Below are 14,870 nucleotides of genomic sequence, written 5' to 3'. Positions count from 1 at the left end.
GTTGAAGACTGGAAAAATGTTGCCTGTTCTGATGAGTCTCGATTTCTGTTGAGACATTCAGATGGTAGAGTCAGAATTTGGCGTAAACAGAATGAGAACATGGATCCATCATGCCTTGTTACCACTGTGCAGGCTGGTGGTGGTGGTGTAATGGTGTGGGGGATGTTTTCTTGGCACACTTTAGGCCCCTTAGTGCCAATTGGGCATCCTTTAAATGCCACGGCCTACCTGAGCATTGTTTCTGACCATGTCCATCCCTTTATGGCCACCATGTACCCATCCTCTGATGGCTACTTCCAGCAGGATAATGCACCATGTCACAAAGCTCGAATCATTTCAAATTGTTTTCTTGAACATGACAATGAGTTCACTGTACTAAAATGGCCCCCACAGTCACCAGATCTCAACCCAATAGAGCATCTTTGGGATGTGGTGGAACGGGAGCTTCGTGCCCTGGATGTGCATCCCACAAATCTCCATCAACTGCAAGATGCTATCCTATCAATATGGGCCAACCTTTCTAAAGAATTCTTTCAGCACCTTGTTGAATCAATGCCACGTAGAATTAAGGCAGTTCTGAAGGCGAAAGGGGTCAAACATAGTGTTAGTATGGTGTTCCTAATAATCCTTTAGGTGAGTGTATATCCGAGTGAAACTGCTTATCAAACAAGAAAAAGTATGTGTAAAAGAACTACTTTCAATTAAAGAATGCCATGTATTACGCTGTTCAGTAACTGTTTGTTAAATATTTCATAAATATTGACAATGTTTTTTAATTTCATATGGGAAATACATTATATCAAGAAATATGTTGTTTTACATACTTTTGGTAGATTAGATACTTGTATATTTTTGTACATTTAATAATACTCTTAAAATTAATTAGGTCAAACGCTTTCTCAAAAATCCAACCTCTGTCTGGAACTTTATTCCACATTGTTTTCCTCTAATTAAATGTTTTATTGCTTTGCAATTATAATGTTTTCATAAGCAGGTCCAGGACTATCTCTAACTCGTGTAACAAGAAGGCTTTAAAAACAATTGAAATATTTAAGTCTTTTAATCTCGTCCTTTGATAGGTGATCTATTCTGATTAGTTATATACCCCTGTTTTGTACCTTTTTTCTTGTTTGTTTGTTCTTTACTGTGACTGCTTCCTTCTTTGTTTATGTTCTCCATTGAAAAAAAAAAGTTTTAAGTGGGACTTGATTTTGTCCATGGGGAATTGATTAGACTAGTGCAATGCTCGTGCAAAATCTGTTTTTGTGTGTTTTTAGTAATTGTTGGTTTGGTATGTTTGAGTTGCTGAATAGCCTAGGCTACTATTACACAGGAGCCTAAACTCTGAGAAAACGATAACGTTAAGCGCACCAGATTAAAATATAATATTCAGAATTAAACAGTCAGTGTAGCTGACTTGCAGATTCAGATAACATCCACAAATGAATAATCGTGACGATTCAGGGGAGGTTCAGACCTTGGCTGGAGCACGCTACACAGTGAACTCTGAGAAAACACTACGCTTGAGCAAACAGTTTGTGAATAGACTACTATAAATGATGGCCGTGAATAAAATATAATATTCAGATATTTTTAAACCACAACCCTCTAATGTCAGAATGTTTATTTTGGGGAGTGGCCACTCAGTGTGCAGTGTGGAGGGAGAGTGGCCACGGTGGCCACTCAATGTGCAGTGTGAGAGGGGGAGTGGCCACTCAGTGTGGAGGGGGAGTGGCCACTCAGTGTGCAGTGTGGAGGGAGAGTGGCCACTCAGTGTGCAGTGTGAGAGGGGGAGTGGCCACTCAGTGTGCATTGTGGATGGGGAGTGGCCACTCAGTGTGCAGTGAGGAGGGGGAGTGGCCACTCAGTGTGCAGTGTGGAGGGGGAGTGGCGACTCAGTGTGCAGTGTGGAGGGGGAGTGGCCACTCAGTGTGCAGTGTGAGAGGGGGAGTGGCCACTTAGTGTGCAGTGTGTGAGGGAGAGTGGCCACTCAGTGTGCTGTGTGGAGGGAGAGTGGCCACTCAGTGTGGAGGGGGAGTGGTCACTCAGTGTGCAGTGTGTGAGGGGAAGTGGCCACTCAGTGTGCAGTGTGGAGGGGCAGTAGCCACTTAGTGTGCAGTGTTGAAGGGGAGTGGCCACTCAGTGTGCAGTGTGGAGGGGGAGTGGCGACTCAGTGTGCAGTGTGGAGGGGGAGTGGCCACTCAGTGTGCAGTGTGAGAGGGGGAGTGGCCACTTAGTGTGCAGTGTGTGAGGGAGAGTGGCCACTCAGTGTGCAGTGTGTGAGGGGAAGTGGCCACTCAGTGTGCAGTGTGGAGGGGGAGTGGCCACTCAGTGTGCAGTGTAAGAGGGAGTGGCCACTCAGTGTGCAGTGTGGAGGGAGAGTGGCCACTCAGTGTGCAGTGTGGAGGGAGAGTGGCCACTCAGTGTGGAGGGGGAGTGGCCAATCAGTGTGCAGTGTGGAGGGACAGTGGCCACTCAGTGTGCAGTGTGGAGGGACAGTGGCCACTCAGTGTGCAGTGTGTGAGGGAGAGTGGCCACTCAGTGTGCAGTGTGGAGGGAGAGTGGCCACTCAGTGTGCAGTGTGGAGGGAGAGTGGCCACTCAGTGTGCAGTGTGGAGGGGGAGTGGCCAATCAGTGTGCAGTGTGGAGGGACAGTGGCCACTCAGTGTGCAGTGTGGAGGGACAGTGGCCACTCAGTGTGCAGTGTGTGAGGGAGAGTGGCCACTCAGTGTGCAGTGTGGAGGGAGAGTGGCCACTCAGTGTGCAGTGTGGAGGGGGAGTGGCCACTCAGTGTGCAGTGTGTGAGGGGAAGTGGCCACTCAGTGTGCAGTGTGGAGGGGGAGTGGCCACTCAGTGTAAAGTGTAAGGGGGGAGTGGCCACTCAGTGTGCAGTGTGGAGGGGGAGTGGCCACTCAGTGTGGAGGGACAGTGGCCACTCAGTGTGCAGTGTGAAGGGGGAGTGGCCACTCAGTGTAAAGTGTAAGGGGGGAGTGGCCACTCAGTGTGCAGTGTGGAAGGGGAGTGGCCACTCAGTGTGGAGGGACAGTGGCCACTCAGTGTGCAGTGTGAAGGGGGAGTGGCCACTCAGTGTGCAGTGTGGAGGGGGAGTGGCCACTCAGTATGCAGTGTGTGAGGGGAAGTGGCCACTCAGTGTGCAGTGTGGAGGGGGAGTGGCCACTCAGTGTAAAGTGTAAGGGGGGAGTGGCCACTCAGTGTGCAGTGTGGAGTGGGAGTGGCCACTCAGTGTGGAGGGACAGTGGCCACTCAGTGTGCAGTGTGGAGGGACAGTGGCTACTCAGTGTGCAGTGTGGAGGGACAGTGGCCACTCAGTGTGCAGTGTGGAGGGGGAGTGGCCACTCAGTGTGCAGTGTGGAGGGAGAGTGGCCACTCAGTGTGGAGGGGGAGTGGCCACTCAGTGTGCAGTGTGGAGGGGGAGTGGCCACTCAGTGTGCAGTGTGAGAGGGAGTGGCCACTCAGTGTGCAGTGTGTGAGGGAGAGTGGCCACTCAGTGTGCAGTGTGGAGGGAGAGTGGCCACTCAGTGTGCAGTGTGGAGGGAGAGTGGCCACTCAGTGTGCATTGTGGAGGGGGAGTGACCAATCAGTGTGCAGTGTGGAGGGACAGTGGCCACTCAGTGTGCAGTGTGGAGGGACAGTGGCCACTCAGTGTGCAGTGTGTGAGGGAGAGTGGCCACTCAGTGTGCAGTGTGGAGGGACAGTGGCCAATCAGTGTTCAGTGTGGAGGGAGAGTGGCCACTCAGTGTGGAGGGGGAGTGGCCACTCAGTGTGCAGTGTGTGAGGGGAAGTGGCCACTCAGCAGTGTGCAGTGTGGAGGGGGAGTGGCCACTCAGTGTGCAGTGTAAGAGGGGGAGAGGCCACTCAGTGTGCAGTGTGGTGGGGGAGTGGCCACTCAGTGTGGAGGGACAGTGGCCACTCATTGTGGAGTGTGGAGGGGGAGTGGCCACTCAGTGTGGAGGGGGAGTGGCCACTCAGTGTGCAGTGTGGAGGGGGAGTGGCCACTCAGTGTGCAGTGTGGAGGGGGAGTGGCCACTCAGTGTGCAGTGTAAGAGGGGGAGTGGCCACTCAGTGTGCAGTGTGGAGGGACAGTGGCCACTCAGTGTGGAGTGTGGAGGGGGAGTGGCCACTCAGTGTGGAGTGTGGAGGGACAGTGGCCACTCAGTGTGGAGGGGAAGTGGCCACTCAGTGTGCAGTGTGGAGGGGGAGTGGCCACTCAGTGTGCAGTGTGGAGGGGGAGTGGCCACTCAGTGTGCAGTGTGGAGGGGGAGTGGCCACTCAGTGTGCAGTGTGGAGGGGAGTGGCCACTCAGTGTGCAGTGTGGAGGGGGAGTGGCCACTCAGTGTGCAGTGTGGTGGGGGAGTGGCCACTCAGTGTGGAGGGACAGTGGCCACTCAGTGTGCAGTGTGGAGGGGGAGTGGCCACTCAGTGTCCAGTGTGGAGGGGGAGTGGCCACTCAGTGTGCAGTGTGAGAGAGGGAGTGGCCACTCAGTGTGCAGTGTGGAGGGGGAGTGGCCACTCAGTGTGCAGTGTGAGAGGGGGAGTGGCCACTCAGTGTTCAGTGTGGAGGGGGAGTGGCCACTCAGTGTGCAGTGTGAGAGGGGGAGTGGCCAGCGGCTAGAGCGGCAAAAGCCAATGTGTGCTTCTTTTACCGATATATTTAATGATATATTTTGCATTCTTTGGCACTGCACTTACTCGTGCCCATAGCAAGACACCTGTCAAGTTTGAAATCCATCGGACTAACGGTTCGAGAGATATGCGAATAACAGATATGCCCGTTCAAAATCCGTTTTTGTGTGTGTTTTTAGTAATTGTGTGTTTGGTGTGTTTGAGTGCTTATTGTTACAATTACACAGCAAAAGTTCAGTGACATTTTTATTTGTGCATGGTTGAAAGCAAATACTGATACTGACATAATGACATACAATAATATGGAAAATGTAACAATAACTAACTACTGACAACTAACTACTTCTGAATAACTACAATATTCAGAAGTAAACAGTGTAGCTGACTTGTTTAGCTGACAGAATGTTTATTTTTAAACCACAATTTTTAAACCACAACTCTCTCTAATGTCAGAATGTTTATTTTTTAAACCACAACTTCAATGTGTGCTTCTTTTACCGATATCTTTTGCATTTATAATCCAAACAACGGTTGGAGAGATATTCGATTGACAGACCGACAGACACACAGACAGACACACGGACGTTCCTGTAATTTATAGATAGATGGTTGTGATTGTGAGTGAAAGGTTGCCCCTCACGCCAGTAAAAACGTCATCAGAGAAGATATTGTCTTTAAAGATTACGAGGGCGCATGACCTTATTAAATCATTTAGAATAATACTGCAATATTTAATTAAAAAAAGAATTGATTTCATAGTAACTTAAAAAATAACTCTATAGAGCTCCGGACCCCACTTTGCACCCCTGACCGCTAGAGGGGACGAAAAGCCTTCACATCGAAAATCTTAATGACGTCAGAGGTGTCGGTTAAATTCAGTGTTGTTACTTGTGGCTTGCTGTTTGCGGCTGTCCTGGGATGTCGTTTTTAACTGGGATTTAATAGTGTTTAAAGGTCTCTTTAAAGGGTGGCATACTTTTATTTGTTATTAGTCAGTCTCGTCTTCAAACGCGTATAATGTTATTGAATGAGATTAGTGTGCTAAGCTAACTTTAGTTGCTAATGTTTAAATGGGTTTAATTTCGCTGTTAGATTCACGAGCAGATGTTTTATATCATTCTCTTTCCCTAATATACTTAGTGTTTTTTTTTATATTTGACGTATACGTGAGCCAGTAAGTTAGCCATAAAATAACGTTTAAAGTGCCTTCATTTTAGGTTTGATTTGTACAGTTATAACGTTAGGTGAATTAATGATCTCTTTAGTTTGACTCAGCGAACACTAGCGACCTTGTACATGATGTTTGATCCGCTCTTTAATGTTTCTTTTTTCTTAAGTGTATTAATGAAATCCGGACTGACAGCACCTAGTCTCTGTGCATAGAGATCGTCCTCCAGCACCCTGGCTCGTCCTTGCGTCAGTGGCTGTTTCCTCCCCAAACAAGAGACTGCGTTTATCCATACAGTCCTTGAGGAGCTGGACGTATTTCAACAGAGAAATGAGCCGAAAAGGTAACTTCATCACATATCTGTTCTGAGGAAGGGAAGGATATTCACCAACATTATTAGGACAGCTAATCGTTTTAGCAGGGTCCTGAGACATTTTCCCTTGTGAGATTTTATTATTGCGATAACTTGCCTATAACCCACACTTGCAAAGTTGAATACTAACGTTACAATTATTAACACAATTCCTTGTTTGCATAGCATACACGGGTATTAAGTATTTAATATTATAACCATGATCTGGAGCATTTTCTTTTTTTACTTTTACTTTAAACTTAAACATTTTCTTCAATCTGCTTACACAGATATTGTTTTCGTTTGACCAGGATCTTAATGATTTATGTAGTATTTTTGAATGCCAGAAAGCCAGGTTTTTCTTAATATCAATCGTCTTTAGAACAGAACTCATTTTGTACATAAATTAACTAACTTGATTTACTAGCTAGCTTGGTCCATAATTCATGAAGGTCCATACTTTAAAGCTCTAGATGTGTACTTGGCTTGCCCTATTATTAATTATTATTATTAATAATAATAATAATTCTTGTAATTGTGGCATTTGTTAAGACTATATTAACAGATAAGACCATTAATGGCTCCTCATTACCATGTTTTAGGCCAATGTACAATCTACAGGTCTAGTACTTTCTATGAAATGTAACTACAACATGTTACTAAAATAAAATGTTATTAATTCTTGTAAGGGTGGTCATGAGTATTTTAATAAGCCTTCTAATTTATGTTGGTGCGTGTCTGTTGTCTCCCTTTTTTCTCATCAGTCTTAGTTTGTGTGGCTGTTTTAGATGACTGACTTTCTACATAGCGTTGTATGTTAGTAAATTTTCTATGTAATTCAAATGGGCTACACATTTTACCATCGGTGTAATGATTAGAGTACTTTGTGCATATCTATCTATCTTATCTATCTGTCTGTCTGTCTTTATCTATCTATAGATAGATAAATAGACATCTGCCATATTGTTTATCTTTTAATGTTTCCCAATTGTAGCGTTCTACTCTTCCCGCCTATCCCGAGCCGACTTCGCTTCCTGATTCACCAAACCACTGGCAATCTCCCCGACCTCAGCACCTTCTCTGTGGGTGAGGGCTGCGCCCGCAGAGTCGTAGTGTGCTATTCCGAGCTCAGGTAAAGCTGCCAGACCTAATGTCACGTGACATGCTCACAGAGATTTGGTGTCTCATCATTGTGGTGCATCTGACAGATTGCCAGAAGAGGATCATAGATATACGAAGAGCAGTTTCCATGAACGAGCACGCGGTCGGGGTGGGGAAATGGAGGACGAATGCAACAGAAGAAGAGCCAGACGGCCAGAAAAGGCTGTTTATGTTCCACTCGCTAGGAGACATAAGGTGAATCTGGAGGAATCATCTGAGGATTCTAGCTCTGACGTTGCTAAGGAAGCTCTTGCACCCAATCAGGAGACAGAGGTGGTGGACAGCACTGACCAATCACTGGCCGATCAGAAGTTTGTGCAGCTTTCAAGGTCCGGGCCTTCCCCGTGGCCTCCAGCCTGGGACCAGACTGTGTCTTTCTTCACATCTTTAACATTAGATGACCAAGCAGATGAATATTGTGCCAACAACACGGGCCTTCCCGCTGATGCGACCCTCCAACTACAGCACTTTGATGAAAGTTTACTCTCTGAGGTATTGTAACTTAATGGGTCTCGTACACTAATACTTGCTTGGATTATTCATATTTAAATGCACAAATTCTCATGAAAAATGTCCACCTAATTCACAGCATGTGCGTACTTGCATGAATTTGTTAGCCCCATTCTAATGTTAATGCGATCAGGTGTAAACCGGGCCCTACTGTATATCCCTCAAACCACTTGAAGTGGTGGCTTGAGACCATAGACTGTAAAAAATATGGACAAAGCGTCTGATACGTCACCCATAGACTTTCTGAAGAACGGTTTTGAGGCTGTTTATGGGGGGTATGGGCGGTGCCATCTTGGAAAATCTTACGATATTTCAAATACAAATGTTCAGAAAGGATACAGAGGTGGTATGATGTGTTGTGTCAGATCATGGCCAAGACGTCAAATTTCAGGAATTCCACTCGGGGCAGCCCGTTATCAGCTGTCAATCACGCGCTTATTTGTCATACATTTTATATCTAAATACGATCTAAACTACCGAGTTAGAAAAAAATTCACCCCCCTCACAGTTGTCAGGCACTCGGGACCTATCCAAAAATACAATAAAAGTCCATGGGACCAACATGTAAACATATAAATTTATGCTGTGAAAACGGACATTTTAACATGCGGGTCTATGGAGATTTGCTCCCTTTTGGGACCTCCCTCTAGCGGATTTTCGATGTATTGCAGTTTTTCGCACTTCCGGGTAGGCTTCATTTTTCAGATTAGAATGTTGCCGCTTGCTTGAGACGCATTCCAGATGAAACTGGACAAGTGTAAACGAGTTAAAAAGTTCAAAATAGAAATCTTTTCTAACAATAGAAATCTTTATTATCAGTTTTTATCAATTTAACATCCTTGCTGAAGAAAAGTATACATTTCTTTCAAACAAAAAAAAAAAAAAATTATAATTACTGACCGCAAACTTTTGAACAGTAGTGTATATTGCTAGAAAATTCTTTTTGTAACTTTAATTCATCAAGGAATCCTGAAAAAAGAATCACAGGTTATAAAAAAAAAAAACATTAAGCAACACAACTGTTTCCAACATTGATGATAATTCAGCTTTGCATCACAGAAATAAATAATATTTTAAAGTATATTAAAATAAAAAAACATTATTTTAAATTGTAATAGTATTTCACAATATTACTGTTTTCTTTCCCGTATTTTTTATCAAATAAATATTCTGGCTTAATGAGCATAAAATACTTATTTCAAAACCATTAAAAATAGGAATGGTTCCAAACTTTTGACCGGTACTATATGTAAACATTACTTTTCCCAAAATAGTTGTATATGAAATGTATATATAAAATCATGTGAGAGTGTTATTATAGTGCTCCGGTTAGCCAGATATGACAGCGCTACTGCAACACGCATTGCGAACAGATATGATGCAGCTTTCTCTCCTATTGCGGTCTGAAATCCAGCTCATATCTGTTTCTTACATTGACGTGAACTCTGTTAAATTTGCATTTAGCGCGGGAATTGAAGATTGGATTTATATTCGTTTTGCGGAGACCCATTTATGTGGAAGTGTAAATGGAACCGTTTTAACAAATCAGATAACTATCCGATCAGTAACAACACATGACGTGACCAGGTGTAAACGGGCCCTTTGAGGTTTGTTATTTGCATAAAGACCCAATGCATCTCTTACCGTAATTACCGTCATCTTTATTCTGTTTGTTTTCCCACATTTTGTCATTCGTTCTGTGTTGGTCAGATCAAAGCCAAACTCAAATGCGAGGACATCACCGTACTGAACACCTGCAATGATTTCCCCGCCTATGCAAACATCTGGCTTGACCCTGAGGAGTTCGGCCACGTCATTGAGATCTACAACTTCCCTGCCTTGTTTAAAACAGACGACCTTCTTGATGCCTTTGCTGATTATAGGTGATATGTCACCCTTATAATGTGAGAGAAATAATAATAATACAAATCCATAAATGTGACACTGGTCTACTTCTGTTTCCAGTGAAGGAGGGATGAAGATCAAGTGGGTGGATAACACTCATGCTCTCGGTATATTTTCAAGTCAGTCCGCAGGTATTGTTTCATTCGGCAGTATTTTTTTCCATTCATGTGTCAAGAATTATCCTCTTTTATATTGTTCTGTTTGAGTGACACATTTCTGGTTGTTTTCAGCCACACAGGCACTCTCTCTTAAGCATCCGATACTGAAAACCCGCGTGCTACAAGAGGGGAGTCAAAAAGCGAAGTGGAAAGCAGCCAGACGAGCAGGTATGAATAAACGGCTCTCAGAAATATGGCGATTTTTATATTAGGAGACATTAGTGTGTCCGTGAGCAAGAAAACAAAACAAAAAACCTTTGTACCTTTTTCAAGAAATTTAAATTGTAAGTGGTGAAACAGAAAATTGTTCTAAAGTTTGGGGTCGGTATGATTTGTTAAATTGTTTTGAAAGTCTCTTATGCTCACCAAGACCAAGTATTTATTTAATCAAAAATACAAATCAACAGTAATGTTTGAAATATTACTGTTTTCATTTTCTTTCTATTTTAATATACAGTATGTTAAAATGTAATCTATTCCTGTGATGCAAAGCTGAATTTTGATGATTAATAATATGATGATTTGCAGCTCAATAAACATTTCTGATTATTATCAATGTTGAATACAGCATAATATTCTTGGGAAAACCATGATACATTTTTTTTCAGGATTTTCTGATGAATAGAAAGTTCAAAAGAACTGCAATTTTGGGGGAAAAAGCTTTTTTTTAAAGGAGTTGCATCAGACTGACATTTCATGGTACAAAAAAACCTATGAATTTTAATTGGGAAATAAAATAATAAGCTCCTCATAAAAGATGTCGCTTGTGCTTCTTTTAAACGTGTATGTATTTTTAAATGAATAGATACAAACATCATGACACTGATCCGCATAATGAGCATGAGTATATTACTATCAAGTGTGATGATGTTGTGTCCCCTTAGAGTTCATTCAGCCGGTGAAGGAAAGGCCCCGCACGGACACAGAGGTGGCTCGCAGGATGGTGACCAGAGCGCTGGGGTTGAGCAGTGGCTTGAAGAAATGACCCCAACTGAAGAAATCTACCCCAGTTCCTGTCTTGTTTTTATTCATTCAAATGACTAATGTTCTAGACATCATCCAGAAAGGAGGAGGAAAAGGAGTGAAGCTTTATCTTAGCAGCCCACGAAGATGAAAATCTAAAACACATGAAATATGTTGTCTCCCAAGTTTCCAGTTTTGTTTATTATTATTATTTTTTTAGTTCTCTACTATTTTAGAGAAATAGGTCAATGATCATTTGATTATTTTCCTGAGTGTTTTTCCCCCAAATACCCCCCCTTTTTAGCAGGAAACGGCCTTGTTTGCTTTCTTTTGCTCTGTTTCTCCATACTAACAAGTTGAAAATTATTTCTGCACTATGATGTTTTAAAATTGTTTGATACTTCAAACTGTTTTTTACATATTGATTAAATGTTTGTTGTGGTTTTTGATTGGTGTCAAGTCTTTAATTGTTTCCACACATTTTAGCTCTGAAAATACATGGGTTGTCAGGTTAACATAAAAAACTCACCATCCTCCAAGTAACAAACATGAATTGTTTTAATAATAGAAAACAATGCAATGGTTTGACCAAATGTGTTGTTCAGTCATAAACACAGTATATATTTGGAAACCATTGAACTGGTCATAGGTACCCTCGTAAAACGGAGGGTAGATGCTTCACAAATTTGCAACAAATTCTTACAGTTTCACATTGCATACACAAAAGTTGACAAAAGATAATCCCTGACTGAACACAATAAATTACTTGACATGCTTGATGAATTAACCACAAAAGAGTCGCAAGTGGCGTTTGGTTCATGAAACTGCAGGCTTTGCGATACCTTAAGTTGTAATACAAAAAGAATCGAAACGTTATGGAAGCTCCAATTTTGAACATTAAAGCACTACAACAATTAACTAGCATTTTAAACACAGAAATGCAACAAGTACAGTACGTTTAAAGAATTTAAATAGTTTCTGTACAAAGCAAGCTTGATATTATAGGGAGGGCCGTGAAAGGACATGAGCTGTACTTCAACCTAGCGACTGCGTAGAGGGTTACAGAGCAGCGGTCTCTGCCTATTGAAGTGCTGGAGTCTCTATAGTGGTCAGTCATATTTCAATAGTCTTGAGTGACAGCCTGCAGCATCCTCCACTGAGAGCCTTTGTCGTTCCTCACTGTCTCCTATCTGAGGTGCAACTGGTTGCTCATTCCAGGGTATTCGTCCATGTCTGAACTCCGCGAGCCACCTGGAAAGTGGTAGAGGTGGTATTATTATTTACTTCTAACTACTGATTGGAGAAATAAACCTTTTCGAAACTTTGAATCAATTAAACCAATTGCTTCGCAAAAGTATTCACTTTTTCGAGAGTCAATGCACCAAAACCATGCATAAAAACACTTTTACAAACCAAATGCAAAAGTTTTACTGAAAGTATTAAATGGAATTAACAAATAATCTAATACTATTAAAGAGGAATATTCTGTATAATATGTATTCATTTGGATGGGTTGTTTTATGGAGGGCTTGGCTAAACAGGCCAATAAGAGACTTATATAAGAGATAATAAGAGATAAAACTGAGAAAATCAAGTTTTTGTCAAAGTATGTCTGGATGGGATTCAGAACGATGATCTAAACATTGATGGAGTAGATCGAGTCCATCAACACCCCCAAACCTTTACAGTCCTGTAGATCGTCCTGGGTTGACATTTCATTCAGTAACATTAGGCCGTTTTGATTTATATGCTGTTTAAGGTTGGTGATCGCATTATTCTACATATGCATATGATTACATATGATATAACTTGTTTATGCCTCTTCTTCGCATGTGTTTTGATCAGGAGATTCTGTACCCTTTCAGAAGATCTGTAATACCGCCCCCTACTGTATAACAGTGAAAACACGGAAACCGGGAAAAATTCCGTCAATGGCGGGGAAGCGTTGTCTCACAAATGACGGAAATTTCCGTCAATGGCAGGGAAATAGTTCAACTGTCCTGGCAGACTTTCGATACAGTATTTTTCTAACCAACTCACCTATATGACAGTTGTACGTCCATATCCTGTATCCATCATAGCGGCACTTGCACTTCATGACATTGTTGGTATAATCCGACTCGGCTACATCATAGTTAGGATTGATTACGACCTGTGTGACAGAGTCATGTTAGTAAAAAAGAAAATCCTTATTTTTAGTTCACTTCAGTTAAACCAGTACCTGGAAAATATAGTCTCCTGGTTTCACATCTGTGATATCGATCCACTGACAATCAATGTCATGTCTGTAAGTGTCCCAGCAGCCAACGGTGATGCCCTGTTCACCAAAGTTGGCACAAAGATACCGTTTCTGAATACCTGGATCAAAGAAAACAACCAATTAGATCTTCGAGCTGAATAACGACACTATCGTCTTCTGTAGAGCTGTTTATGGCTGAATAGAACTCGTTTCATCGGCCCACATCTGGACCATGTGGAATCCAAGTGTACCAGATGTGGGCCGGATCTGGGCCGACGACACTATGTTGCTGTCTGGGATTCTACTCAGAGCAGTTCACATCCTCGGACTCAGAATAAAGTTTTTCTATTACAACACTATCAATCTGCAGCGGTCGAGTTTACAAGTTGTAATAACGAGTTCTACGAGGACGTGAACGCTTTTTAAAAGTCAGAATCTCGTAATTACCGTAATCACGACATGGTGTGAACGCACCTTTGTACTAGTGTTGAGTAACTTTAGCACTATTGTATGGCAAGCCATTTTAGCTTAAATTGTACCCAGCCTTACTCATCGTAATTTCATTTTTACTAGGAAAAATTCAATTAGAGAGCTCTACAATTCAATTATTACTAGTAGCAATTACAATTAGAGAGCTCTCTAATTCAATTCTTACTAGTAATAATTACAATTAGAGAGCTCTCAAATTGAATTAAAGAGCTCTGCAATTGCATTCTTACTAGTAACAATTCATTTAGAGAGCTCTCTAATTCAATTCTTACTAGTAACAACTCAATTGCATTAGAGAGCTCATTAATTCAATTAGAGAGCTCTCTATTTCAATTGTTACTAGTAAGAATGCAATTGCAGAGCTCTTTAATTCAATTACAGAGCTCTGCAACTATACATATCTTTAATTTGTTTTTTACTAGTAACAATTCAATTAGAGAGCTCTGTAATTAAAAATGAATGGAAGTCAATGGAGACATATGACTAGTAAAAATTCATTTGTAGAGCTCTCTAACTGGAATTGTTACTAGTAAGAATTGAATTAGAGAGCTCTCTAATTGTAATTGTTACTAATAATAATTGAATTGCAGAGCTATCTAACTGAATTCTTACTAGTAAAAATGTAATTATGACGAGTAAGGCTGGGTACAATTTAAGCTAAAACGGCTTGCCATACTATTGGACCATCTCGTAAGAAGTTCTCACCTTCGTCACATTGAGTGTCCTCTAGACAGAAACTGGCCTTGTGACCCTCCGCAACCTTGGTGCCGTTCAGACTCAGCAGGTCATAATGTGTAAAAACCTCCATGCTGTGATAATGCCTGAACACAGAGACACAACAAAACAATGATTAGAAGTTTTAAAGGGGTGGTAAAACATGATTTCACTTTTCTAATTTTAGCTAGTGTAAAATATGTTGGTGTTTGAGCATAAACAACATCTGCAAAGTTACAATGCTTCAAGTTCAAAGCAAAAGGAAGATATTTGCTTTTAAAGAAAAGGACTACAACAAACGGCTGGCAGGAACTACACAACATTCCTCCCGGGTTAGTGACATCACCAACCCTAAAATGTACATAAACCCCGCCCCCGGGAACACGCAGTCCATGTTGAGAAGAGGAAAAGTTGTTGTATAAGAGTACATTTGTGAGTCAGCTCAAACTTTAGCATCCTTCTTTTCACATGCAATAGAAAGTCACTCTGTGTGCAACTCACAACAATTCCTATATGAGCGATTTATAGATGATCATGACAGAATATGCTAATTGAAGATAGTTAACT

The 14,870-nt window shown here is 42.1% G+C and overlaps 2 protein-coding genes across 3 annotated transcripts in view; one reads left to right on the top strand and one right to left on the bottom strand.

Moving 5' to 3' along the window:
* The first annotated feature begins 5,249 nt into the window (after positions 1 to 5,249).
* On the top strand, positions 5,250 to 10,954 carry r3hcc1 (R3H domain and coiled-coil containing 1). Its single transcript, XM_056247619.1, has 8 exons — positions 5,250 to 5,261; positions 6,028 to 6,155; positions 7,159 to 7,296; positions 7,373 to 7,817; positions 9,546 to 9,718; positions 9,801 to 9,871; positions 9,971 to 10,066; positions 10,783 to 10,954. The coding sequence occupies exons 1-8, from the start codon at positions 5,250 to 5,252 to the stop codon at positions 10,881 to 10,883; spliced, it is 1,164 nt and encodes a 387-aa protein (XP_056103594.1). The 3' UTR covers positions 10,884 to 10,954.
* Positions 10,955 to 11,923: 969 nt separating this feature from the next.
* The window catches only part of loxl2a (lysyl oxidase-like 2a), a 30,149-nt gene continuing 27,202 nt past the window's right edge, over positions 11,924 to 14,870 (bottom strand). Inside the window, exons 11-14 of one of the 2 annotated variants that reach the window (XM_056247915.1) lie at positions 14,295 to 14,410; positions 13,083 to 13,219; positions 12,902 to 13,013; positions 11,924 to 12,112 (exon numbers count right to left, since the gene is read on the bottom strand). In XM_056247915.1, the coding sequence (XP_056103890.1) occupies positions 12,048 to 12,112; positions 12,902 to 13,013; positions 13,083 to 13,219; positions 14,295 to 14,410 (430 nt within the window). In that variant the 3' untranslated portion in view covers positions 11,924 to 12,047. Of the gene's footprint in view, positions 12,113 to 12,830; positions 13,014 to 13,082; positions 13,220 to 14,294; positions 14,411 to 14,870 lie in introns of those variants that run through there. The other variant, XM_056247914.1, reaches the window with a different exon arrangement.

This window comes from Rhinichthys klamathensis, unplaced genomic scaffold, assembly GCF_029890125.1.
Source record: "Rhinichthys klamathensis goyatoka isolate OS25496 unplaced genomic scaffold, OSU_Roscu_1.1 h1tg000050l_1, whole genome shotgun sequence".
Taxonomy (NCBI): domain Eukaryota; kingdom Metazoa; phylum Chordata; class Actinopteri; order Cypriniformes; family Leuciscidae; genus Rhinichthys; species Rhinichthys klamathensis.
Note: the sequence above shows the minus strand (reverse complement) of the source record. Positions and strands in the feature narration are given on the sequence as shown.

Coding starts and splice junctions, on each gene's coding strand:
- r3hcc1 (XM_056247619.1), top strand. Junction 7,818..9,545: donor ATGAAAGTTTACTCTCTGAG/GTATTGTAACTT, acceptor TGTGTTGGTCAG/ATCAAAGCCAAACTCAAATG. Junction 10,067..10,782: donor GAAAGCAGCCAGACGAGCAG/GTATGAATAAAC, acceptor GTGTCCCCTTAG/AGTTCATTCAGCCGGTGAAG.